Below are 27543 nucleotides of genomic sequence, written 5' to 3'. Positions count from 1 at the left end.
CATTTACTTGAGTATGTTTTGGGAAATGTTGTACTTTTAGGAGTAGTTTTGAATCACTATACTTTTTACTTTTACTTGAGTAGATTTGTGAAGAAGAAACTGTTCCTCTTACTCCTCTACATTAGGCTACGTTGAGCTGTTACTTTTCTTTTATCCCTTTTATCCACGTATGCATCAATCTCATGACATCACTGAGTGATTCTTTGGGAAAAATGTTTGTTTTTGCATGTTTTGTCACATTTACACAGACTCAAACCACACACCAGAGTTTCTATGAGTTTCATGTTTGTTCTAGTTCTGCTGGTTAAAAAAGGAAAGTACAAAGGCTTGAAATTTTGTGCTACTTGTGCTTAATTTATTTTTTTATTTTTTTTATTATTTTATTATTTATTAAAGTACTTGAATTTAAAGATTATTTTAATTTAAGCTATTTTTATTTTTATTAATTTTAATTTATTTTATTGATTTAATTTGCCTGAAGATGATTATTTTGTACTTTTTAAATTTTTAAATTATTTTATTTATTTTATTATTTATTAAAGTACTTGAATTTAAAGATTATTTTAATTTAAGCTATTTTTTATTTTTTTTATTAATTTTGATTTACTTTTATTATTTTATTGATTTAATTTTCCTGAAGATGATTATTTTGTACTTTTGTCTGTTTGAATGATTGTGTTAAAAAAATAAATCAGGCGTTACTCAACAGTTACTCAGTACTTGAGTAGTTTTTTCACCAAGTACTTTTTTACTTTTACTCAAGTAATTATTTGGATGACTACTTTTTACTTCTACTTGAGTCATATTATTCTGAAGTAACAGTACTTTTACTTGAGTACAATATTTGGCTCCTCCACCACCTCTGTGCATCTCACGTGTGATGAACAGTCGGGGGAGAAATTGAAATACTAATTCAAACCAAATCAAACAAAGCACAGAAATACATTTTCTCATTGCATCAGCGCGTTCCCTCTCCTCAAAACAAGCACTAGGGTCAAAGTACATTCTTGAACTTACGCTGAGTGCTTTATACGTTTTTTTCCCCCCCTTCTGGTTGAAAAGTGACGGCTCTGGGAACTCTGAGATCATGTGAAAATGATCAAAAGCTCCAGAGGACATGCCACATGTGGCTGCTGGATTAATTCACATGACACCGTGCAGGAATCTATCCAGTATTTAAACAAGAGGGGTTATTGAGTCTGGGGTTGTTTTTTCTCTGCTGCTGCTGCATGCATGTATGTCTTTTTTCACAGAGCCACACTTGCAGTGGGGTGATAGATAGCGTGAGGATGTTCTGCGTGTACTCAGATAACCGCTCCACCTGTTGGCCTCTGGCCAGTGCAGCTCTCTGGGATTGAACTTGTTGTCCCCTCGTCTTGGCTTACACCCAGCCATCCCTGCCCCCCCCCCCTCCGCTCATGTTTTCTCTTTCCTCTCTTGATGAGAGTTGTCACCACACCATTGCAGCCCGTCGCCATGGCAACCATATTAGTCCATGTTCCAGACCAGATATCAGCACCACTCAAGGTGACCAAACTTACTTATGATTTTTGAAAAGATCCATGTCCGTAGATGATATTTTGGTATGATAACCTTCCTGAGTGGCAGCTGGATCATAGTTATCATCTCATGAAGTTACCCACCCCCTTCAGGTTAATTGATGATTCTAAATTGTGTTTATTATACATTTCCTGAATCCTTATGGTCCTGTGAGTATTCCAGTTTTTGTATTTCTTTTTTTTGTATTTTTTGTATTTTGTGTTCTAATGTTATTTATAAAACTAAGCTGGCTCCTTATGTCATTGTTATGTCCTTTATGTGGTGTATTTGCGTGATAAAGACCAGTTTGTGACATTAGTGGCTGTTATAGTTTCATAGGAGCCTAATGATGCTCTTCTAGTTTAAGGCTCACAATGACCTGTAACAATGATATAGTAGGGGTGTATTATACATTTCCTGAATCCTTATGGTCCTATGAGTATTCCAGTTTTTGTATTTTATGTCTCTGTTGTTCCTAGTTGACACAGGGCTAAAAGATAGTATATCATTTAGGCGAAAATGGTGTAAAAATGTGTGTTGTTTATAGTTTAAAGGGCTGCAGTGACCTCTATGTTGGTCAGAAATATTCACATCTTAGCTTGAATGAATGCTTAAAAGGTCCCCTTTAAAATGATACCAAAGACAATATTGTGAAACATTGACAGATATCCTGTATATGAGTCTAAACCAGGATATGCAGCAGCATCTAAAATGTAATTTTCTGAACTTCATAAGCTGATAACTCTGATCCAGCTGCCACTCAGGAAGGTTATCATACAAAAATATCATCTAGAGACATGGATCTTTTCAAAAATCATAAGCAAGTTTGGTCACACAAACTACGCCAAAACCATGTCGGACTCCGTAGGTTTCTCTGGCCCCCTCCCCAATCTGACCAGCGATTACATGTTTAGTCGCATGCTCTCGCTCCGTCGCTGGTTGTATCGGTGGTGTTCAGAAAACGACGTGGCCTTTATTGACAATTGGGAAACGTTCTGGGGAAAGCCCGGTCTGATTAGAAAAGACGGCATTCATCCCACCCGGGCTGGTGCTGCTATTGTCTCTAGTAATTTGGCCTGTTTCATTAGAACCTCTCTCTGACATCGCAGGGTCCAGGCCAGGATGCAGAGCTGTAGTTTAACACACTTCTCTGCTGCTTCTCGAGGACCAACGCCTGCCAACAAAACTATAGGATTATAGGACGTCCCTGACTCCCCCAGTCTGGCCTTCGGCAGGAGGGTCCCCCCTTATGAGCCTGGTCCTGCTCAAGGTTTCTTCCTCCTAAAGGGGAGTTTTTCCTTGCCACTGTTTGGCTTAAGGCTTTTCTCCCACTATGGGAGTTTTTACCTGCCATTGTTTATATAATAACTGCTCGGGGGTTTATGTTCATGTTCTGGATCTCTGGAAAGCGTCTAGAGACAACATCTGTTGTATTAGACGCTATATAAATAAAATTGAATTGAATTGAATTGAACCTTGAGTGGTGCTGACAAGTGAAATTTTGGGCTCTGGCCCCTGGACTATATGGCACCTGCATCCATCCCTGCACTTTACGCGCTCTGAATCTCCATCTTTATACATTTATCCTCACAAAAGTTGTTTTTTTTTTGCCCCAGGTTGCATCACAAGATAAAACTCACTCACTCTCTCATTCGTAACTTGAGAGGAAGCATCACGAGAAACATTTTTGCTCCCGCTTAAAGTCATTCACTGATTCCGTAACGTGGCCCTGCGTGCGTGCATCACATGAAGGGGGGGAAACGACTGCTGCGGAAACTCACAAACTAGATAATTTAGAAATGTGGGGCTAGAAATCCCCCTCGGGTTTAAAACTCTCTCTAAAACATACGGGACTTGATCAGAAGTGGATGGGAAGGCGCGGGGCCTCCTCTGTTGCACCAGCTCTGCAGGATTCTGGTTAAGAGTCCGCTGGTGCACCCCGGCAGAGAGGGTGCGAGAGGGGATAATATTATAGTGATAAATCCAGTACTGGAGTTGAGGGGGGATGGCACCCCCCCTGAAATAAAAACAGTCAAAATCATCCCCCCTGTAAAACTGCCATCCCCCCTTTCCATCCCTTATGTCATTTCATCAATGAATGTGGTTTTACTGCTATTTCAACATCATCACCAGAAAAATAACACCAGAAAAATAACTTATTTGACAATTTTTACCTGTTTCAAGTAAATTTTCACTTGAAATAAGTAGGAAAATCTGCCAGTGGGACAAGATTTATCTTCTTATTTCAAGTGAAAATCTACTTGAAACAGGTGAAAATTGTTGTTTTTTCCAGTGATGAGTCTTGTTTTAAGTGTAATGAGATTTTTTTACTAAAATGAGACATTTTAACTAGAAATAAGACAAATATTCTTGTTAAGATTTAGAGTTTTTGCAGTGATCCATTTTACTTATCCTGTGAATGACAGAGTCATATTGATAAGTTCAGAAAAGTGTTTTTTATTGTTGTGTTTTGATGTATTTGATGTAAGCCCAGTGGATATTTAAAGCTTACAGAAGGCTGCATTTAACTGCTGCTATGTCATTCCTGCAGTATTTTTGCAGGTGTTTTGGTCACTGCTATTATTTGTAATATATTATATTATTTGTAATCAGCACAAATTATCTGTCCCCATATGATCAAATCCACCATCCCCCCTGATTTTTTTTTTATAACTCGAGTACTGGATAAATCCATCACACACTCCAAAAAGTTTAATTAAACCAGAGAGTAGGAGGGGAGGCTCCGAGCTCACCTTACAGGCACCACGGTGGTTTATATTCCGGTAAGATGAGCGGCGAGCTGCCAACCTCGTGCGCAACTGATCTTATCAATGGGAGTGGTGGATGTGTCACTAACCCAGTTCAAAAAGACTGGCGGATAACAATCAGGCTTATTTTCTTTTCCACATTACAGGGTGACATCTGCGCTGTGGTTGCAGCTCCTCTCCGTCAGCATGAGTGTGTGCGTCTTTACGCACATGCAGATGCCGCCATCCTCTTCCAGTAGCCCTGTTGTTTTTCTGGCATTGCTTTAAACAATTAAACAATCAAAATTCAGCCCCACAGAAAAAAAGAGAAACCACAAGCCTGTTTGTTGTATGACTTTTTTTTCCTTTTAGTGAGATTTTTTTTTTTTTTTTCCAAGCAACAGAAGTAAAACTCTACATCAATGGCAAATCTCACAATAATATCCCCATTCAGTACCATCCCCTCGCAATACAAGGGGCAGGAGGAATAGATAAAACAACTCAGGAGAGCAGCAGCACCGCTTTTTTTGCACATGAGCATACTTAAATTTTGCGAACAACATGTTGAATAAAATCATACAACCATCTGAACTGCTTAACCTCCCCGTTTGCCTGAGCTCACCCATGATTTATTATGAGGCTGTGACTATCAAGAACAGCCAAAAAAGAGAAATTTGCTGGACTGCAGGCAGTTTTAGAAAGTCAGAGCATTCATGGGAGGCTCGGGCCTTGAACAGGGCTCTAAATAGCAGAATTATAAAGTCTGCTTGTTTGCTTTTTTCCCCCCTCCAGACGAAAAAGTACCTTTTACGCATTTGGCTGAAACATTTCAGACCTACGGTATGAGAACATCTCCAAAAAGGACACCAGAAACCTTTCACTTCATGTGTTTATCTGTGTATTGGAAAGCAAACATCTCGAAAAAGGTTTGAAATAATCGTTTCTTCAAATTCTCAATTGTTTAAGAGCTATTATTAGAGGCAGTTCCGAGCGCATATCCCAATCTGACCATAATAAAGCTGCATTGTTTTTGCTCCAGTCACGTGACCCAGCTGAGAAAGTTCCCACAGCAGACAAACACACGAGTACAACTTTACACAGACACAGGACTAGTTCAAAACTGTAGGCTTGGGTTGTGTTTTCCCATGATGGATGAGTTCTTTTCTTTTTTTTTTTTTTTTCTTCATGCATTTTTTTTAAGCCCTCCGGTCAAAGTCATAAGCGAATTCAAGGTTAAAGCTTACGCAAGTGTTCGCAATAACCTTTATCTCAGAGTCACGTGATCAGACTGCAAGGCGAGATACGGCCTCCTCTTTTTCTCGCTGCAAAAAGAATTCAGCAGAAGAAAGAATGAAGAAAATAAACGACAAAAAAAAAACCCAACACCACCACACATTTGAAACAAAAAACCGTGTGATCAAAGTTTGCTTTTTTTACAAAGAGGATAACGTCTTAAGTCTTGTTTGCTGTTGTGTTTTGGCACCGGTTTGCCCGGCAACGGTTAAGTCCTTGGTTACCAGGATCAGGACTCTCGGTCAAGTTAGGTCACAAAAAGTGAATCAAATTACTTTATGAGAACTGTACAGCCCAAAAACAAAAAAAAACACAAAAATAGACTTGATATATTCTGTTAGTGCTAGCTGCTATAATGGGGCAAAGAGGGAGACAGAGAATTAGGACACACAGGCACTTAAGAGCTGATGCATAGAAAGATAAATAAGAGCCAGAGGAGGACAGGAGATTGAAACAAAGAGTCTTAAAGAAGGATTTAGGGGCTAAAGCACTTTCATTTTGATCAGGTTTTAAAGAAAAATGAAAAAAAAAAAAAAAACTGTTCAAAATATCAGTTGCTATATAAAACAGAGAACAAGTTAGTTTTTTTTGTTTGTTTTTTTAAACTATATTTTCCTTTTTAAATAGAGCTGAAGTGAGAAGCTAAGAGCAGTGCTGACGGCTACAGGACTAGCTAGGCTATTGATGGGTCTCTGTCCCACATTATTCAGCGTCCTGAGATGAAGGGATTAAGTGAGCGTCTGGGGCTACTAATAGCGCTAATAGGATTGGCCGGCTCTATGTCAGGGGTCCCGCGCCGAGCAGCGGTCAGCAGGACAGCCAATTTACGCCCCGGCACAATGCTAATATCTTAATCTGATCGAGCTGTTTTAAGATTTACTGTACCCCACCCCCCCCCCCCCCCCCCTTTTCTTTTTCCAAGCATTTGTGTTTAATACTTTTGTTTATGGCTCATTAGAAGATGAACACAAGTGATTAAAGAAAAAAAAAAAAAAAAGGTTTAAATGCAACGTAACGATGAGCGGTGAGCTAACAGCAGCTATGCTAATCGTTCTCACTAGTAGAAAAGAAGTCTAGCGGATTTGCTAGTACCGTTTCTGTCTTTAGTGTCTACAAAAAAGTACTGCGTTCATGTCAAATTGGACTTTTTGAAACTACGAGTTTGTGATTTTGCAATAACGTTCACGCCAACGGCACTGAAATGATAGGTTGATACAGTCTGAAGATAGCAGAGGCCGCTAAACCGACCCATGCCGGAACTAAAACCACACACACGTTTGCTTGTGTTGTGTAAATTACAATATAATAGAATAAAATAGGTAGGACTTATCCAGGTAGCAGAGGCATTTGGGCCTAACCCAGGCTAACTTTAAAGTGTTTTAGGGAACAGATGTGGCCCAAACAGATGGAAACAGACAAAAGGTTCCGAGGGCCCAAAAGCCCCAAAGAATATTAAGAATTAGTGGATATGTAGACAACTTTTGACAGCCATGCTCAAACTGAGTCCAAGCCGAATTGGGCCAGAGAAAAGTCCCGGATCCGAGCCAAGTTTTGGGCAAAACATCCTTTGCTATCTCGGTATTGATTTTAAGGACACAGACTTATACCGTCTTGATTTCTTTTCTGCCTTTTTCTAAACCCGAATTTGTACCTGCAGTAGTAGAAATAGTCAAAATATCTCTCTAAATAAGTAAAACTATCAATACTTAAGTAAAAATAATTTCAAAACGCTACTGCCCTGCACACTCTCTCATAATTAGAAAGAGGTCTCATCTGCTCTGCACATTTAACTTCACATGTGTTTTCAGAGTCCAAAGTCACTAAAAAAATACTTCAGTGATTCAGATTGGCTGGATTATTCACTGCTATCTTAGATTTACATTTTCCCTTTTCAAAAAACTGAAGAAAAACAAAGTTAATTTAATGCTGAGCAAGCAAGCATAATGCCATCCCTGAGACTGATTTCAGATGGCAGGCCAACATATTTGTTGAATACAGGGCTGCTTTCGTATTATAGCCATCGAAAAGAAACTGAGCGTACAATTGCACAATGAACGGTTTAGTCAAACACTAAACTAAATGCTAAACTCGTCAACTCCGTAATAACACGACTGTCAGTCACAACTTGTAAATGCAACAAACTTTCCAAACTTCTCTCATCCACCCCCATATGACATGAACGACGCATTGGCTCACGAAAAAAATCCTCATCTTTATCAGCACCTTTTGCCGTATTTTTTTTTGTTTTTTTTTGTAACTACATCAAATCTAACATGAAAAATATAACCCAAAACTTTAGTTTGAACATCTATGTAAAATGGCTACAATCTGAAAATGAGGCACTTTTTTTTTTTTTTAGCAGATATATATATTTCTATATAACTTCTTTTTCACACACTAGTCAGCCACATTTGTATTTGTTTTTTTTTTTTCATTAGAGGTTTTGAATTGAGAGAAGAAAAATAATAAAACAAAAAACACTGTTCTCTATTTTTGAACCTTCCTGTCATTGGCTTTCACTCAAGGAATGAGAACAGCAAATAGGTTTTTCAAGAATGTCATTTGGCACACATCCCTGTTGGTTTCCTCAACCAGCCGGATGAAAGTGAGGACAAAAAAAAGAAGAAAAAAAAGAACAATTCCCCATCAGTGTCTGTCAAAGTGCTTCAGGGCCGCATCAGGTCCAGTTGCTCTCTCTCTCCATGTGATTGGCTGTGACGAAACAAACGGGCGGGGACGTCCAAGCGCTTTGAGTGGTACCGGATTGTCTCCCCAAGGACGAGCCACTGACATCAGCACTCTGGAGGGAGAGAGGGGGGGGGGGGGGGGGGGGGGCAGAAACAGAGACAGGATTAGATGCTGAATAAATAATAACTCAAATATGTGGACAAAAACAGATTTCCTATTATTATTTTAGTTTTAATATGTAAGACACAAGCTTCTTGTGTCTTACTTTCTAGTTAACCTTCAAACCTTATTGATTATATATAAAGCACATCATAATCTCCTCCCAAGATGTTCTCAGAGGCCGTTCCAAATCCACAAGAGTAAATATGAACTGAGGAACACAGGTATGTTTAAGAAGGCATGGGGAAGAACCAAAAGTAAAGAAAACTGTTTCCGTGAAAGGTGTCAAATTGTGGAATTGCTGTGATAAGGATTTAAGAATGTGTACCTCAATGTTTTCAAAAAAATGTTTAAATATAAAGCCGCATGTGGCGCTTTAGCGCCGCCCTAGTGGCTCCTGGAGCTTTTTCAAAAATGTTTGACCTTTTTTTTTCCTTCTTTTTTTTCTTTTTTCTTTCTTTCTTTCTTTTCTTCTTTTTCCTCTTTCTTTCTTTTTTTCTTCTTTTTTTCTTCCTTTGTCCCATTTCAACTTTTTTCTCGACATTTCCTTTTTTTTCCGTTTTTTCTTCTTTTTTCTTTCTTTTTCCTTTCCTTTTTAATCTCAACATTTTGACGTTTTTCACGAAATTTTGAATATTTTCTTGAAATTTCGACTTTTTTCTCGACATTTCGACTTTTTTCTCAAAGTGCATAATGAAAAAAGAAATCTTCCCCCAGTTCTAACTAATATAGAAACATGCAGCATGTGTTGCCTTCATTCTAAGGTTTATACAAGACTTTTCATTTTTTGCGGCGCCAGACATATTTGTTTTTGGTGTTTTTGGTCCAATACGGCTCTAAAACATTTTGGGTTGCCGACCCCTGGTATAGCCTATTATAGATTAACATGAATATAGCACCACTATATACCCCTTTTTGCATTATTGGTATTACTATTTTTATATAACATAATGCAATGACAGTTTCTCTTTGTTTTCTTTTTATATATTTATTTTCTTATTTGTGTATTATCATGCACCGGATGCCATATTGTGTGAATGTTATACACTGCACAGGATAGGCTAGAATAAGCCCTTGGCTTCAGCCTACTCCTTTTTCGGACATTTCTATTTACCTTTTATTTTATTTGTGCAATGAACATGTAAATGTCTCAATGTATTCTGTCCGAAATAAACCATTCATTCATTCATTCTTTGTATCTACTCAGGCACACAGTAACCCCAAAACAGAAAGCATGAGTACAGTATAGGGTCAAATGGTCTGGAAACAGACTCGTATTCAGACAGGAAGAGAGCAATGAAGGGAACAGCGGGGAGGAAGACGTTGAGGACACCTACTGCTACTGGATCACACACAACTGTGGCTTTGAGCGTCTGCCAGCGCGAGATGGAGCAGGGTTCCAGATCTGATGACACGTCTCTGTGTGTGTGTGTGTGTGTGTGTGCACATGTTGAACATGTGAGCGCACACGTACCTATGACCGAGCCACGGCTTCAATAAGTCAAAGACTGAACAGTTTCCCCTCGGTAATGTTCATGCAGTTGATGGGATTAGAGGGGCTGCAGACTTTATGATAATTTGGCTCCGGCGCAGAGGCAAAAGTGCAGTCACGTGGTGTCGTGCAGCCATCTGTCTGTTTAGTACAGCTGTGCAATTTTAGAGCGCTTGACTCCGGTCTCTGTCAGCCTGACACGGTGGTTGTTGATCACCACGGTTCAGCAGGAGGCATGATCATACCTCCATGGTAATGTGCAACTGCGTCAAAAGAAATGGAGCTCAAATAAAAGCCATCCATCCTTTCATCCTTCCATCCATCCATGCTTTAAGCTCTGCTTAAGCTCCACACCTCCCCTTTCTCATACCAGCTCCTCCAGCTCGTCTATAGCAGGGGTCGGCAACCCAACATGTTGAAAGAGCCATATTGGACCAAAAACACAAAAAACAAATATGTCTGGAGTCGCAAAAAATGAAAAGTCTTGTATAAGCTTTAGAATGAAGGCAAATGGCAAGAGGCGAAATGTCGAGAAAAAAGTCGAAATGTCGAGAAAAAAGTCGAAATGTCGAGGAAATAGTCAAAATGTTGAGAAAAAAGTCGAGATTAATGTTGAAGTACAATCTCAAGAAAAAAGTCGAAATGTCGAGAAAAAAGTCGAAATGTTGAGAAAAAAAGCCGAAAAGTCGAGATTAATGTTGAAGTATAATCTTGAGAAAAAAGTTGAAATGTCGAGAAAAAAGTCGAAATGTTGAGAAAAAAGTCAAAATGTTGAGATTAAAAAAGGAAAAAGGAAGAAAAAAAGAGAAAAAAAGGAAAAAAAGAAGAAAAGAAGAAAAAAGATCAGACATTTTTGAAAAAGCTCCAGGAGCCACTAGGGCGGCGCTAAAGAGCCGCATGCGGCTCTAGAGCCACAGGTTGCCGAACCCTGGTCTAGGGGAATATGAGGGGGTCAAAAGCCACCTGAGAGACATAACCTGTCCGGCGTGTCCTGGGTCTAACCCTGGATTCCTCAAACACCTCCAGGAAGCATCTGATTGAATGCAAAAAAACAAAAAACCACCTCAACTGGCTCCTCCGAATGTGAAGGAGCCGCACCTTCTTCCCAATCCTTCCAAATGACTGAGCTTCTCCCCCTCCATCGAGGGAGCGTGCAGACTCTCTGCGGGGGAAACTAATTTCAGCCGGTTGCATCTGTAATCTCATTCCGTCAGAAAGAAGTATGACAGCAGGCGAAACGGAGATCATTGCCTCTTGGCTCCGTTCTCGCTTCACCACAATAGACGAGTGCAGGGCCCACATTACTCCAGACAGTTAAGGCGACACCTCGACATGTCGAATCGGCGTCGGGACATCGGTCAACAGCTCACTCTGTGATTGGCTGTTCCCAGAATTTCCCAGAATGCTTTTCGTCGTCATTTGCGGACTGAATCAAAAAAAAAACATGGCGGACATTTCTTATTTTTTAGTGAATAAAATCAATATTTTGAGTTAGTTTCTGCATAAATGCGTTTTGATTACATTTCCAGCGAGAAATATATATTTAACTTTCATAACATTCACTCAGTGAATGTATATAATCACTCGCTTTCCCGTTGTTGCGAAGTCTTTTTCAAACCTCGCCAGAATAAAGGCTGATTTATGGTTCTGCGTTACACCAACGCCGTACCCTACGCCGTACCCTACGCCGTACCCTACGCCGTACCCTACACCGTAGGCTCTGCGTTGATTTAACGTGGAACGATACATCAGCTCCCGAGCCGGCAGGCAGAAATCCCGAAATTTTCGGAGCAAATTTCTTAACAGGCGTAGCTACAACTGTTAGATTTCATCTATTAAACCAACATTTATCTTCCTAAATGATTTATTTCAGCCAGGGGTAATTCTCCACAGAGCTGCAGGTTTCTCCCCGGGACGACGGCAGGTTGACCTGGCGATCACGTCTGTACGTGAGCTGCTGCTGCTGCGCCCCCGGACCGGCGGCAGACTGCGCAGAACGTACGTGCTAGTCGGCCGTTGGGTGTCGTCTTTGCGGTGTGTCTTTTGAGCCCGACCCAACCCGACACAGGCGATGCCAGGCGACACAGCAGTCGGCCGACAGCGGGCGACGTCGGGTTGGTGTGTCCTCGGCTTTAAGCCTCGCTGATGCTTCTTCATCAACTTGGGGCGAAGGGAACGTCGTTGGCTCGGCGGCTCCGTATAAAAGTTCTGTGTTGTGTCGATGTGTACTTAAACACCACCCAAGGTGTTAATCGGCCTTTAGCTGCACTGATTCTCACCTTCATCATTCAACAGCTGGCTGCAAACTGCTCAAGTGCAGAGCAGAGATAATCCTGACACCAATTCTTTGGTGAACTCTCCGGTTCAGCATCACGTCTAACGTATTATTTACCATGTCGAACTTTATGTATCCTGTGCAGCTACCAAATGTTTACTGCTGACTGCTTGAACCTAATTAGGGGGTTTAAGAATGTAAAATGACTTGAAATTCAACTCTATCCATGTAACAATCTGTCACCTCGCCTCATTTAACAAATGTGAATCAGTGAAAGCGTTGCAGGAACTCAGAGATCAAGTCGTGCTCAGATTAATACCTTGTAAGTTAACTAGAATATGCTCGGCGTCGGTCACGAGCGCTGAAAGAGTTGATCAAAGTTTGAACACAAAATGCAGAACGGCAATTTCCACAGCTTGAACTGCAACGAGGCTTTATGAGGATCATAAAGTTAAGTGAAAGCTCTTCAGACGGGCTTGCTTTCTGTCAGAGGCGATGAGTCATGCAGCAGGAACTCTGGCTGCCTACGGCCAAACTCTCGACATCACAGAGCCGCCGAACAGAGCCGGCTCAGAGAGAGTTCCCTGCACTCCTCGCCTGAAAATTTCCCAGCAATGCTCCACTCTCTAATTGCAAAAGGGTGCTCTATATTTACGCGCCTCCCTCTCTCCCCCCCCTGTTCGACTTCTTCCTGGTGCAGTGGGCTATATTTAGTCCCCCCCGCCGTCCCCCCCGTCAGCACAGACGGTGGCCGCCAGCCGGTGGCCTAAAGAGCAGAGCTCCCTCCTTCAGCCGCGCGGCTTGAAAAGCTGCAACAATAACAAGCCGTCCAGGCCGAGGATTCACTGGTATTCCGCCGCAGACGAGCGAGCTCCCGACTCCAGACGCACCGAGCAGCAGAGAGGGAAACGCTATAATCATGATGACAGTCACATAAAAAAAAAGAAGACATTTCTCCAACGCAGACGGGAGAAAATGATGCTCGTAATAAAAAAAGCTCAACAACTGTTCACTGTCTCACCCTAATGTACTGATCCACATGCTGCAATTAAATGTTTCCTCTTTTGGCCCCGCTAATCAAATACTGGCTCCTCGCTTTTCCCTCGGCGACCGTATCCATCGCTCTGACCCGGCCCCGAGCGCTTCCTACATTGATCTCGTTCATTTTTTCTCGTATTGTTTCTCCATCTGTGAGCAAATCGATTTAATAATGACGCCAGCGGTGGCGACTGTGTGACTGCGTGTGTGTGTCATTTCCACTTTCCCTCATTTATGTCCAGAGGTTAAACGAAGCCATCTTCCTCTGGAGTTTGGCCCAATCCCAATACCCCCCCTACTTTTCTTCACTTGCCCTTCTTTTCTTCACTACCCCTAAAAAAGAAGGGACAGATTTTATGGCACTTGTAATCTTCCGAGGGTCCTGTCCCAATACTCCCCCTACTCCTACTTTCAGCACCACCCCTAAAATCAGGAAGCTGAGAGCCAAAAGCTGTTTTAATTTCAGCTGTAGCGCTGTTAATATGCCACTTTATTAAGTTTTAATATTTTTTCAGGCATAAAAGTAACCGTTAAGATCCCCAACCTGGACTTAGTTTATCCAACTAACGCCTGTTAAGAAATTTGATCCGAAAATTTCGGGATTTCTGCCTGCCGGCTTCGGGAGCTGATTTATGGTTCCGCGTTAAATCGACGCAGAGCCTACGGCGTAGGTTACGCGGCGACGCGCACCGTACGGCGCGCGGAACCATAAATCAGCCTTTATTCTGGCGAGGTTGCAAAAAACAGGCAAAAAAGTGATTAATGTACATTCACTAAGTGAATATTATGAAAGTAAAATATATATTTCTCGCTAGAAATGTAATCAAAACTCATTTTTATGCAGAAACTAACTAAAAATATTGATTTTATTCACTAAAAAATAAGAAATGTCCGCCATGTTTTTTTTTTTTTTGATTCAGTCCGCAAATGACGACGAAAAGCATTCTGGGAAATTTTTTTGTCCCTAGAAAACTAGTGAGGATCGCAAAACCCTCGCTCCGTAGGGACAATTCATAGCCACTACCCCTCGTTTTCTCCACTCCCCCTAGGTCTGGGGTCGGCAACCCAAAATGTTGAAAGAGCCATGTATACTACTGCTGTACTATATTAGTTATAACTGGGGGAAGATTTTTCTTTTCATTATGCACTTCGAGAAAAAAGTCGAAATGTCGAAAAAAAGTCGAAATGTCGAGGAAATAGTCAAAGTTTCGTGAAAAAAGTTGAAATGTCGAGAAAAAGTCGAAATGTTGAGAAAAAAGTCAAAATTTAGAGAAAAAAGTCGAAATGTCGAGATTAAAAAGGAAAGGAAAAAGGAAGAAAAAAAGAGAAAAAAAGGAAAAAAAGAAGAAAAATAGAGAAAAAATAGAGAAAAAATAGAAAAAAAGAAGAAAAAAAAGGAAAAAAAGAAAAAAAAGAAGAAAAAAAGGACAAAAAAGAAAAAACATTTTTGAAAAAGCTCCAGGAGCCACTAGGTATGCACTAAAGAGCCGCATGCGGCTCTGGAGCCGCGGGTTGCCGACCCCTGATCTAGGTGGAAAGAGGAATTGGGACACCACTAGCCTCACGGGAACGCGCAAAATTTGGGGGTAGTGATGAAAACGAGAGCTAGGGGGAGTGTTGGGACACGGCCTTAGCGCCTGGTCGTTTACTTTTACTGATCCCCGGCTGCTCTAGTGTGTGTGTGTGTGTGTGTGTGTTTGTGTCTAAGGAGGGGAGTTTGGGTCTGTGTGATGTCTCAATCGAGCTCTGCCTAAAATTGAAAGCCACCCGGTTCTGTGGTGGTAAATGGAGTGTGTCGGTCTGTCATTTCCTCGCTGCCGCAGCGCCCACAGGACACCGGGCGGGTCCGGGCAGCACAATGTGACTCACCCAGTCCACAGGTCAGCTGGGTTGGATTAAATTATATTTTATCTCAAAGGAAATGGGACCAGACCCACGCTAAAGGCCGTGTGCTCCGTCATACGGTGGTAACTAATGAAAATAGCTCGCAGGGGAGGAGAAACAATCGGCCACGTTGGGATGCACCGGATGCATTTGTGGAGAGGAAAAGCTTCACGTGGAAAAAGACCTAAATTCATTTCTCCTAAACCCTGTGGCAGAACATACCAGTTATTGATTTATATGCCAATTTGTGCTTTGCATTCAGGCAGGAAGCAAACTACCATCTGAGAACTCTTTGTGCGTCTCCTATGAAGAAAAAATAGTTTGATAACATTTTAAGTATGATGAAAAAGCTTTGAAATTCCCACATTTTTCCACAATGGCAGTAATATTCTATCTAGCGACTTTAGCTCTCATTATTACACTTGGGCCCGTTTAAAGCAGCACAATGTAACTTTCAGCTTTTGTTGTGTTTGGCGGCTCCTTTGGACAAAAGCGGTAGTGCTTTACCAGAAAGAACACTACATTTCCCATGAGCACCAGCGCGTACTGCCGGAGAACTCCTGTCCCTGTCGCTGCATTTGTTTTGATAGTGAATGAAATAAGACGGACTTTCAAAACTACTTTTCTGTTTTCAGCGGTCGTTTGCAGGTAATGTATCTATTTTTGGCTAAACAATATAATATGACGATGTTGAAAATCACTAAGTTCAACTTGGTTTTATTAAGTTGTTTCGGCAAGATAATGCGCCCTACAAACTCATACGCTCTGCACCTTTTTCCTGTCACGTTTTTTAGAGGGACTTCGTCATAAATTAGTAGTCCAACATACTTACTGACAAAATAAAAAAATACTTTATAACCTGTGAATAACTGAATGCACATTTCTTATATTTTGCAGATCAGCCCTGCACAATTTTACAGTTCTCAGGAAAAATACTAGAACCCAAGACGAATCCCCTGTATGTGAAAACATTCTAATTTTGATTCTTATTGAACATAGAACTCTACATTTACATTTGTATCATAACAATTCTGTCTCTCTTGTCGGACATCCCTCCTCGTCTTTCAGCTCACGCCAGCGAGTGAACGCCGGGACAATGTTTATTCTTGTCCGGGCATTTTATTTTTCTTCCGGGCATTTAGCTTGTTACTCTCCCGCTTTCTTTTTTCGCCTCCTCCGATAAAACTTTTATTTTCTTCGTTTTTTCCGCTGCTTCGGCCATGATACCAGCTTCTGCTGAGCTCTGCGCTCCACGCCACGCCCAGCTTTGGTCTGGACTACGAATCGGGAAGGAGGGGGAAGTGACGTATGCCGTAAAGCAGTCAAAGACGTAAAAATGTGTAGTTTTTTAGGCCACGTTTCCACATAGCCGGGTATTTACAAAAACGGATATTTCCCCCTCTACGTTTTGAAAAATATCCTCGTTTACACGAACCCGCATAAATAGGCTGTTAAGGTGCTATGAGCATCCAAACCTGCAGGGGGCAGTGTAACGAGAAGCATAAAGTCATGCTAGCCAATCACAATCCTGGAAAAAACGTCAACAAATGACACGTGTGAAGCCTGAATAATATGGTTCCGCGTTAAATCGACGGCGTAGCCTACGTACGGTGCACGTCGCCGCGTACCCTACACCGTAGGCTCTGCGTTGGTGTAACGCGGAACCATAAATCAGCCTTGACTGCCAGTTACTTCCAAGACGGAACGAGAGTCTTTGGTTTGGAGTGACAGAGAAGTGGAGTTACTTTTAAGTGTGACTTTAGAATATAAAAACAGGTCAAATACAAGAAAATATTGACGGTGGCCAAACAAACTGTAAACACAGGTCGCACAAATGATGCTGGTGACGCTTCTGTTGCATAATGTGACGTTCTGAAGCCTAAATCTCTGTTTCCCTCCGTTTACAAGCAAACGTAAAAACTGAGTTTTTGAAAATCTCCACTTTGGCCGGAGTTTTCAGAAATTATCGTTTTTGGTGACTTTGAGCTCCGTTTTCGTGTAAACGAACGGCCAAAACGCATGAAAACGCCCCCGTTTTTGCTCCGTGGAAACAGGGCCTTAGTGTGGCAGGGTTCCTACCATGCTCCTCAAAGTTACATAGTGCCAGTGAAGGTGATACAGACCCCTCAGACCATGACAGAGGTTCATTAAACCTGTTGGAAGTTGATGTACCATCACAATGACTCTGGAAATATTAGATTAGGGTGGAAAAGTGCTGCTTTAACTGTCTATCTTCTGCTTTAACTGTCTATCTTCAAGAAGGAAGTGGGAAAGAGGTACAACAGTGCAACATGAGCTGCGATCCAACGCCAGGACGGCTACGGGAAGACTGAAGCAGCAGCACAGCTCCCCATGTCACCTCATTTAATGTCTTCTTCCGACGCCAGCGAGTCTGTCAGTCTTGAGGATTTGTTTGCACTCTGCCCACGGTGCCTCTCTTGACAGCAGCTATTTGTTAGTCATAAAACTGCACATCTTAGAAAGATACTCCACCCAAAAATCCATGTCAGGGTATCCGAAGACGGGAAGGGTGGTTGTAAAGACTCTGTAATCTGTTTCTTCACGGAGAAACGGCAGCTGCGGCCCGCTCGATTTCACAACGGGAGCAGGGACTGACAGCGGTGCCCCAGTTTCCAGATCCCCACAGCACCGCTGTCCAGGTCGGAACAGCTAATCGTGCTCCAAATGTCACATTTCTGCTGAAACATGATTCATATTCCACGTTTCACACAAATGCTTTGGCAGAAGTCCTCTCACCTCCGTGATGCCCAGGTGCAGATCACACCCACGTTACAGGCTGGACGGAGGTACGGAAAGGAAACTACTGATTTCATCTTTGCTTTGGGTAATAAAGCCAGGAGAAAATCTCCCGTTACTTCCTCGGTGGAGATAGAAAGTAAGCAGATCTTTCCAAAATGAATACCACTTGAAGATGCATTCCTGAGCTTCGGAAAAATCCGGCAAGTTAAATCAAGTTCATGTGCTGAACGTTGGGTACGAACATCCGCTTGGCCAGGAATCAAAGTTAAGATGATTAAATTGAATTAATCGTAAAAGGTTAAGCGGAACACACCAATCGCTGAAGATGTCATTTACATGTGTGTTTAATTATGCTGCAATTTCAGTAGTTAATAAAACTGTTTATCCGAAACAGATTTGGACACAAGAGGCCTTTGATGTTTGCAAAACCTTTAGGAACATTTTTTATGAAATAGACAAAAGTGGTGCAAGTTACTGCCACTTCCACACAGGGATTGCGATATAAAGAGGCACAAGAGGTCCCCTGTTCATTCGCTCTCCACTCTACTGCTGTGCATTCGGAGTGATGTCACAGAAGAGCCCCCCCTCCCCGCCCAAATATGTGCTTTCAAAAAGCCAATGTGGCCGTCTGCACAGTTTGCAGCCGTCCTCGTGCCCCGTTAGGCCCTTCTGCAATGCCGATTGACAATACACTCATTCATTTCCCCACTGTCGGGCCTCTACAACCCCCTCCCAAGGTGGTGCAGCGGGGCAACAGGTGTTAAACTAAAAGGTCACACTGCTGTGTGGCGGCAAGTCAGCGCCAAAACCTAAAATCTGAGGATCCAAATCGGTCCGTGTACTTCGCGGCCATCCATTTTTTGTTTTGAAATTACAAAATAAAAATAGAGAAATAATCCAAAATACCGTATTTTCGCGACCATATGGCGCACTGTGTGGAAAGGCGCACCCTCAGTTTTGTGTGTCATTTTTGGTTTTAAAACACACATATGGCGCACCGACCCAAAAGGCGCCGTCTACGGAGACGGAGCTGCACACGGGCGCGCTGCAAAACACACACGCGCTAAAAATACAGCGGAAGCAAAACTTAGTTTGATATTTTATTTCACTTTTCACATCAATCAAACCCTTCAAAGGTTCATATTCTGTTTCTGCATTAAAGAATTAAAAAAAACCACCGGGTTGCTGCACATAAACCTGTCTCAGCCACTGATCATCTCCTCATCCATCCAGCCCTTTTCATTTCACTCTGGCTGGAAAAGTCTCTTTAGGGAACGCTTTTCTTTTAAAAATCCCGACCGCGGCGGTCCCGGGTCCCGCTCCCCGTCTGCTCCCTCGCGCTGGACCGGGTTCTCTCCCCGTCTGCTCCCCCGCGCTGGACCGGGATTTTTAAAAGAAAAACTTTGCATAAGACATTTCCAGCCGGAGTCATTATAAGGGTGAATGAAAAGAGGGGGCTGGATGAAGGGATGATGATCAAGAAGCCGAGACAGGTCTGGAAATTCTGACTGGCGCAGCTGAATTAACGGAGCTCCTGTCAGATAAAACCCGGTACCGGATCCCCGACAGCGCGTGTGTGAGCGGGTCCAGCGCGGGGGACCCGGGACCCGGGTCCCGGGTCCCGCTCCGCCCCCCCCCCCCCCCCCCCCCCCGCGCTGGTCCCGCGGCGGTCCCGGGTCCCGCGTCCCGGGTCCCCCGCGCTGGACCCGCTCACACACGCGCTGTCGGGGATCCGGTACCGGGTTTTATCTGACAGGAGCTCCGTTAATTCAGCTGCGCCAGTCAGAATTTCCAGACCTGTCTCGGCTTCTTGATCATCATCCCTTCATCCAGCCCCCTCTTTTCATTCACCCTTATAATGACTCCGGCTGGAAATGTCTTATGCAAAGTTTTTCTTTTAAAAATCACCACAGTTTCTGTCCATCAGCTGCGCCAGGCCAGCGCCACATAAACCAGTAAGTGTGTGTCGCGCCGCGAACACACACGCGCATGTCGGGATCCGGTACCGGGTTTGTAACCGACAGATTTGGCTGCAAATTTCGGAGGGTGAAGCTGATCTGACCTGAGACAGACCCCAGAAATCCCTTCTCGTAAAGCGGCCAGGAACCAGGTGATCGGACCGCTTGGGGAACCAGGAAGTCGGCTGCAGCAGCGCGTATCACCGCGCTGCTCCAGCCGCTGCTTTAACCGGGGAAAGTCACCGGGGATGCGGCGATCGGACCCCGCAAACCCACGGCAGGTGCTTCCTCGGTTCCCGACATGCAAAACACACGCGCGCTGCAGAACACACACACACACAAGTGTGCTTATTTAAATAGAGCGGAGCAAAACTTAGTTTGATTGTATTTTATTTCACTTTACACATCAAGCAAATCCTTAAAAGTTTTCATCATCTGTTTCGCATTAAACAGCTCAGTGGAGTCTCATTCACGTCGCAACTCACGGGGGCTTCACCCGCCCCCTTCTCCCTTTACCGTTCTCATGGTGGCCGGCCTTACATTACCGTAATTCAGGTAATAGACACGGCGCACCGTTTCAAAAGGCGCCCGGCACATTTAAAAAAAAAAAAAAAAAAAAAATGTGCGCCTTATGGTCGCGAAAATACGGTAATCCGTTCCCCATCTTTGGTTTTGATAATAAAAAACGGAAAACGGATCGTTATCCGTTATCCGATTTCATTGTGTGTTTGAAAATCGAAATTGGGAATTAAAACAGCGAGTGGAAAACTCTTTTCTCTATTTCCTATTGGTTTCCAAGGATCCTGAAAACAAGGATTGGACAAATGGGGGGATTGCACATGCGCAGTAATAAATGAAGAAAGTTGTTTCTGGTTCTTTTGTTCATCAGATTGAAAATTAACAGTTTTAGATTTTTTTAATGTTGAAACAGAAAATAAATCAAATATGAAACCTGGGAGTGAAACATGAGTTTAATCTGTAATCTGTCTTCACTCCGTCATGAAACTGCAGTGATGTCGTGACAGTCCGTTAAGCTGCAGCGTCCAAAAGAAAGCAGCGTCCAATCAATAACATAAACTAAACTCTAACATACTGCCCCCCCCCCCCCCCGTTGGAAACGAATAGGAAATAGAGAAAAGAGTTTTCCATTCCAGAGTTTTAATTCCCAATTTCGATTTTCAAACACATCAATGAAATCGGATAACGGATAATGGATAACGATCCGTTTTCCGTTTTTTATTATCAAAACAAAAGATGGGAAACGGACTATATCTCTCTTTTTTTTTTTTGGGCTCTAGTGGCCCTTTATTGAGATGCAGACTGGAAAGGGGTAGAGAGAGAACGGGGAAGACACGCAGCAAAGGTGCGCGGGCTGGATTCGAACCCGCGACCGCTGCAGGAGGACTGTAGCCTCAGTATATGAGCCGCCGCTTAACCCACTGCGCCACCGAGCGGCCCGGAAACGGACTATATCTCTATTTTTATTTTGTAATTTCAAAACAAAAAACGGATGGCCACAAAGTACATGGACCCAAATCCAAAGTCTTTCCAACTTTCTCAGTTCTGCAGTCTCTTCTTGTGGCTTTAACTCTGAAACGGGGGTCAAATCACTGCCGTGTCAATCTGAATCTGCAGTCGTAGTCGAGGTCTAGCAGCTCATTGGCGAGTGAATGACTCAGTGATTTACGTTGTGGCCGTCGTGAAGAAGCAGCAGACATAGAGGTCTGTTGTCGATGTCTGTCCCTTGTTAATCATATATGATGAAGTTGTTCGTGTCATTAATAACAATGCTGAGTCATTCAGTAGCCGACGAGCTACCAGACCACGAGCGGGGCTGGGTGAGAACTCTTGAAACAACTTGACTGACAGATATTAGTAGGCGATTTAGACGACAATCTGACAACTGTCACGCTTATTGTCTCTTTAAACATCCTTGTTATAAACATCGAGCGTGGTACGTCTCCCTTTTAGATTCAGCTGCAAACGTTCATCCATTACATGACAACCTCGTAGTAGAGACTGAGGCGCTGAAAGACGAGCAGCGTGCACACTTATTACACTTTCACACCCACAGTATCCAGCCTTTAATTCTGCCGCTGTCAATCACCCTCCCGGGAGCTGCGACAGCTATGCAAAGAGGCTGGAACAGTCCTACAGGAAATCTTGATGGATAAATGTGGTTAAAGTGTGAGGGTGTGACATCTAAAAAGGTTAACCCATCCTTTTTAGAAATTTGTCAGGGTGTTTCTGCACAAACTAATCAAGCGAAAGCCAAAAAAACGCCAGAAGCTTCAGACTGTTGTCACTATGCGGCAACATAGTGGGAAAGTCGGAGTGGGTGTGTTTGGGCGCACAGAGGAGCAGGAATGTGTAGGGACAGAAAGAGACAGACACAGCAGCTTTAGAGAGTCTGGGTGGGGGTGTGGAGAGGGGTGCACATTTGTGGGACATCTACTCCACTGTCCCATGTGCAGCTTCACATCTGAGTATTTTTAGACCGGCCTGCCCTTGAACAATATCTGAACAACCAGTTCTTTAGCCGGTCCAGCGAAGGGGCCGTCCTGTTTTACAGGCCGGGTCGCCGGCAGGTTGAAGAGGACGACCCGGCCTCCAGGTTAAAACGCAAGGACGAGTCTCAGATAGAGATGGGCGGTATGGACTAAAAAATGTATCACGATCATTTCTGGCATTTATCCCGATAACGATAAAAATGATGATAAAAAAATATCAATTCAACTCCACTTTCTCAACTATAAATCTATCTTGCTCTCAGATCCGCCATGTTTGTTACACAAAAACATCATCAATGGGAATTTATCTTTCTTTCCTTCCTTCCTTCTTTTCTCCCTTCTTCCCTTCCTTCCCTCCTTCCTTCTTTTTTCCCTTCTTCCCTTCCTCTTTTCTCCCTCCCTTCCTTCCTTCCTTCCTTCCTTCCTTCCTAATTTTTTTCTTTCTTTCTTGCTCATTTCTTCCTTCCTTCCTTCCTTCCTTCCTTCCTTCCTTCCTTCCTTCCTTCCTTCCTTCCTTCCTTCCTTCCTTCCTTCCTTCCTTCCTTCCTTCCTTCCTTCCTTCCTTCCTTCCTTCCTTCCTTCCTTCCTTCCTTCCTTCCTTCCTTCCTTCCTTCCTTCCTTCCTTCCTTCCTTCCTTCCTTCCTTCCTTCCCGTTGTGCATTGATTTAACACAGAACCATAAATCAGCTTTACACAAAAACGTCAAATGGGAATTTATCGTTTTTACTGCGAGATACAAATTCTTACTGTGGGGAATGTTTTGACGGTAAATCGTGAACGGTAAAATATCACCCATTCCTAGCCTCAGAACAATTATCCATACGTTGCATCGTAACCTTTGAACAGAATACCACGGATAATAAAGCAAGAGTGCCCGACAGATGTTCCCCGATCTCTCCAGACATCTTATACTGCAGGACGAAACATTGTCAGGCTTTCAAAAAAGCCATTTTCCACAGTATCTCACGAGAAGGGGGTGCGCGTTCATTCAGGATGATACGCTGATCAAAGACAGTGACAGCTGCATCTGCTTTTCGCTGAAATGCCAGTGTTGGTGAAGTGGGCACCTCTGTGCAACATAAGCTGGCCGCTGTGCTGTCCGTCACAGAATGTCCTGTCCCCTGGACAAAACACACACGCCTGCAGCCAAAAGGGACTGACAAGGTTGTTTTTTGTGTTTTTTTTTCCGGTAATGTTCGTTCTTTCATTCATTCTCCGCGCCTCCCACACAGTCTCCTGTTTTTTCAGTGTTTGCTGATACAAATCAGTGATTTTTCTCTGTTTGTGCATCGTATCGCTCCACCAGTTCTGCGACTTTCTGTGCAAGCTGGCGGCCCCCGCTAAACGCTTCCACACACACACACACACACACACACACACGGGTGAGGTGATATATGTAGTGATGGGATAAGCAGGTGGGGTCTTCATTTCGGAGTAAGGCCCTTTCCCAGAAGGCCGGTTCGCTCCGGCTCCGATTCTCCGCCACGGATGGACAAACAAAGTGAAACACAAGAAGCTGTTGCACCATCTTGAAGAGAGAGGCAGCTGAGTGGCAGAGCTGCTGCTGCTGTTGTTGAGACATTCACGGCTTTTCTTGCTACACTTTATCAGAGCAGCAAAGTCCAGCCAGAAGCTCAATCCCCTTGTTTTGCACGTCTTTCCGTGTCAGGAGTCTTTAGCGTCAGCAGTCTTCTCAGACCAGCTCAGACCTGTTAACGGGATCTGAGCGTTTTAGGACGTACGAGAAGTCCTCGCTAGGGATGGGCGGTATGGACTACAAAGTTTATCACGATCATTTCTGGCATTTATCCCGATAACGATAAAAAAAATACCAATTCAACTCCATCTTTGTAACAATAAATCTATCACCACATTTCAGAAACATTTCTTTCTTTCTTGCTCATTTCTTTCTTTCTTTCTTGCTCATTTCTTTCTTTCTTTCTTGCTCATTTCCTTCCTTCCTTCCTTCCTTCCTTCCTTCCTTCCTTCCTTCCTTCCTTCCTTCCTTCCTTCCTTCCTTCCTTCCTTCCTTCCTTCCTTCCTTCCTTCCTTCCTTCCTTCCTTCCTTCCTTCCTTCCTTCCTTCCTTCCTTCCTTCCTTCCTTCCTTCCTTCCTTCCTTCCTTCCTTCCTTCCTTCCTTCAATCAGCTTTACACAAAAACGTCATCAACGGGAATTTATCATTTTTACTGCAAGATGACAAATTCTTACCGTGGGGAATTTTTTTGACGGTAAATCGTGAACGGTAAAATATCGCCCATCCCTAGTCCTCATAAAAGTAGTTTACCAACAGTCCGCAGCCTGTCCATTTTAACCACTTTAAAAGATCAGAAATTGAAATCCGACAGCTAATTTTGATTTAATGAAACTTTGCTGACAATAAAGCTAAAAACAAAAAAAAGGTTGCTGTTCAATAGTTTTTCACGAAGGGAAAACAAGAGTTCTGCAGTTGGCGCATCTGGCGAACGTTCGTGACACCATAAACAACCAATCACCTTTCTTTGTGCTTGCGAGGGGAAGGCTTCATACTTTGAAATGATCCCGCCAACACGTACCATTTCATTGGCTAGCATTAGCTGTGTAGCCACAAATTGACTGGCCGCGCTCGCCCGCTTATACGCATCAAAAATGGAAAATTCCCAAACTTCCTCCGGGACGCACGGAAACCCCATTTCAGTTCAGCAACACTTAAAGCAGCACAATGTAACTTTCAGCTTTTGTTGAGTTTGGCGGCTCCTTTGGACAAAAGTGGTAGTGCTTTACCAGTAGTGTGGAAGGGTTCCTACCATCCATCTCCAAGTTACATAGTGCCAGTGAAGGCGATACAGACCCCTCAGACCATGACAGAGGTTCATTAAACCTGTTGGAAGTTGATGTACCATCACAATGATGATGATGAAATATTAGATTAAGGTGGAAAAGTTACATAGTGCTGCTTTAACGTCACCACGTTCAAAGCGAACGGACGATGACCCTTTCCTCCTTTACAGTAAAAGCTCTGCCAGCCGGGAATCAAACTACTTTTGTAGATCAACCGATGCTCAAGATATTGAACCTTGTTCCTGTAAATGCACCAGCTCAGGTAAGCTTGGTTTAAGCTCCACTGAGTGAAACAGAAACCCTATGTACCCCGCTGGCCACCTGTCTAGACATGTTAAAGGGGACCTATTATGGCATCTAATACCTATTTTAAACAGGCTTTGAATGTCTTAAAAACAAGCTTTTGATTGTTTTTGCTAAATGAATTAGAAATTCAGCTTCTGAGCCATGTCTTTACAGCCTGTCCTAACTGCACGCGAGCGTCCGACTGTCGCGTCGCACTGCGTGGCTTCGGACGCTCCACACTGAAAGCGTAATGCCCCCCCCCCACGTTATTTTGGTTGACAGCTGAAACTCGCTTTTAAAAAGGCTGATTTTTGGTTCCGCGTTACACCAACGCAGACCCTACGGCGTCCGGCAAGCGCACTACCCGCCCATGCGCTCCTGAAAGAAACTCCTAAAATAACTCCTAAAAGAGTAAAAAGACAAGTAAAAGATGGGTGAATACTTGTAATCTTCCTACGTTTGTACTTTCTAAACAGAAAACAAGCTCGATATTGTGATATTTAAATGTTCTTCTATTTTCTTCCTGCCTCTCGCGTTGAAAGCCGGTTGAAAGCGCTGTAGGAAACAGTCATGATGAGGAACGGCTGATCCAGTTAGTTGAAATGAGAAGTTATCTCTATGATTCCTCCTCATTTCACTACAAAAACCTCAATAAAGTGGCAGAAAGAAATATTATCTTATTATTATATTATCATTATATATTATCTTATTATCTTAGCAGAACCTTCCAGCTCCCTGGCGATCTCCCTCCAGCAGCTGCCACTTAATTGAGGTTCTTGTATTGAAATGACCGTTTCCTACAGCGCTTTCAACCGGCTTTCAACGCAAGCGACAGGAAGAGAATAGAAGCAGGGCGTCCGACAAAAGTCCAGCTCAAAACAGCACGCCGCGTTGCGCTGCGTCGCTCGCAGCCAGTTAGGACAGTCCAATAGAAAATAAAGCAATGGAATTGTTTTTGTTGCTGACGCTCGCTCACGTCACATGCACTTATGACACGGTGTTATCTTCCCATTCTCTAACCTCATTATCTATGTGAGATTCTGAGTGGGCGGGGCTATGATAATGAGGCTCTGTGCTGATTGGCTGCCTGAATGACGCGATACACCGCTACGAAAAAATGGCGGAAGCTCCGGCCGGCGGAGTTAGCTGTGGGCGTGGTTTCACGCATCGGAGGCCAACCTATTTGTAAATTGCATTTTGGTTACGTAACGACGGGAGCAGAATCTGAACGGCTCGTAGATCCACATCACACTGGACGGATCATCCGGCTGTACAGACACTGCAGAATTTGGTTGCTTTCCTCCTTCTCTGAGTTGGCAGGCTGAGGGGAGACCACTTTATATATGTTAAAGAAAGAAAAAACCTGTTTTTCATAATAGGTCCCCTTTAAGAGCAAATGGCAAGAAATGTGATCGATCTGGCCGGTAGCATTCTTCTCCTTCTTCTTTGTTTTCCTTCAAAACTACATACTACTTAGTTATGGCATTCAGGCCTGGTAGGAAAATATGTTGTTGTAATGCAAGTACCAATTACTGCTGCTGAACATTTAATCGGCTCCAACTCGCATGAGATCTGCTTCATTGGCACCGTTGCTGTGTCTGAGCTCCATGTAGACTGGAGGCTACAGCGCTGCAGACGAGAACCTGCACAGTCACCTCGCGTTTGCTGCTGCAATTACACAGTGACACAAATGACGAATGACAAGCACGAATGGCAACAACACACTAGTTCCTGTAAGTAGGCTACGCACATAGCTGCTTAGTAGAAGCATGAATCAGAGTTGGTCTTTAAGACCAAACCACAACCGATCCCTAACCTATCCAGTTACTGAACCGAAACAAACAGCAACTGACAGAGATACAGCTGGGCCCAAATACTCCGATATCCTACTACTTTACTTACTACTGTCTCAGAAAATTAGAATATTGTGATAAAGTCCTTTATTTTCTGTAATGCAAAAATGTCATACATTCTGGATTAATTACAAATCAACTGAAATATTGCAAGCCTTTTATTATTTTAATATTGCTGATCATGGTTTACAGCTTAAGAAAACTCAAATATCCTATCTCAAAAAATTAGAATATTCTGGGAAT

At 43.1% G+C, this 27543-nt stretch overlaps 1 protein-coding gene across 1 annotated transcript in view; it reads right to left on the bottom strand.

Annotated features, from left to right (window-relative positions):
* Positions 1-6963: 6963 nt before the first annotated feature.
* Positions 6964-27543, bottom strand: part of si:ch73-335l21.1 (insulin receptor substrate 1-B) — a 77464-nt gene continuing 56884 nt past the window's right edge. The window contains exon 4 of the mRNA XM_061709531.1: positions 6964-8379. Coding sequence (XP_061565515.1) covers positions 8372-8379 — 8 coding nt within the window. The 3' untranslated portion in view covers positions 6964-8371. The remainder of the gene's footprint in view (positions 8380-27543) is intronic.

The sequence above is a fragment of the Cololabis saira genome, chromosome 20 (assembly GCF_033807715.1).
Source record: "Cololabis saira isolate AMF1-May2022 chromosome 20, fColSai1.1, whole genome shotgun sequence".
Lineage (NCBI taxonomy): Eukaryota > Metazoa > Chordata > Actinopteri > Beloniformes > Belonidae > Cololabis > Cololabis saira.
This window is presented reverse-complemented; position numbering and strand designations above follow the sequence as displayed.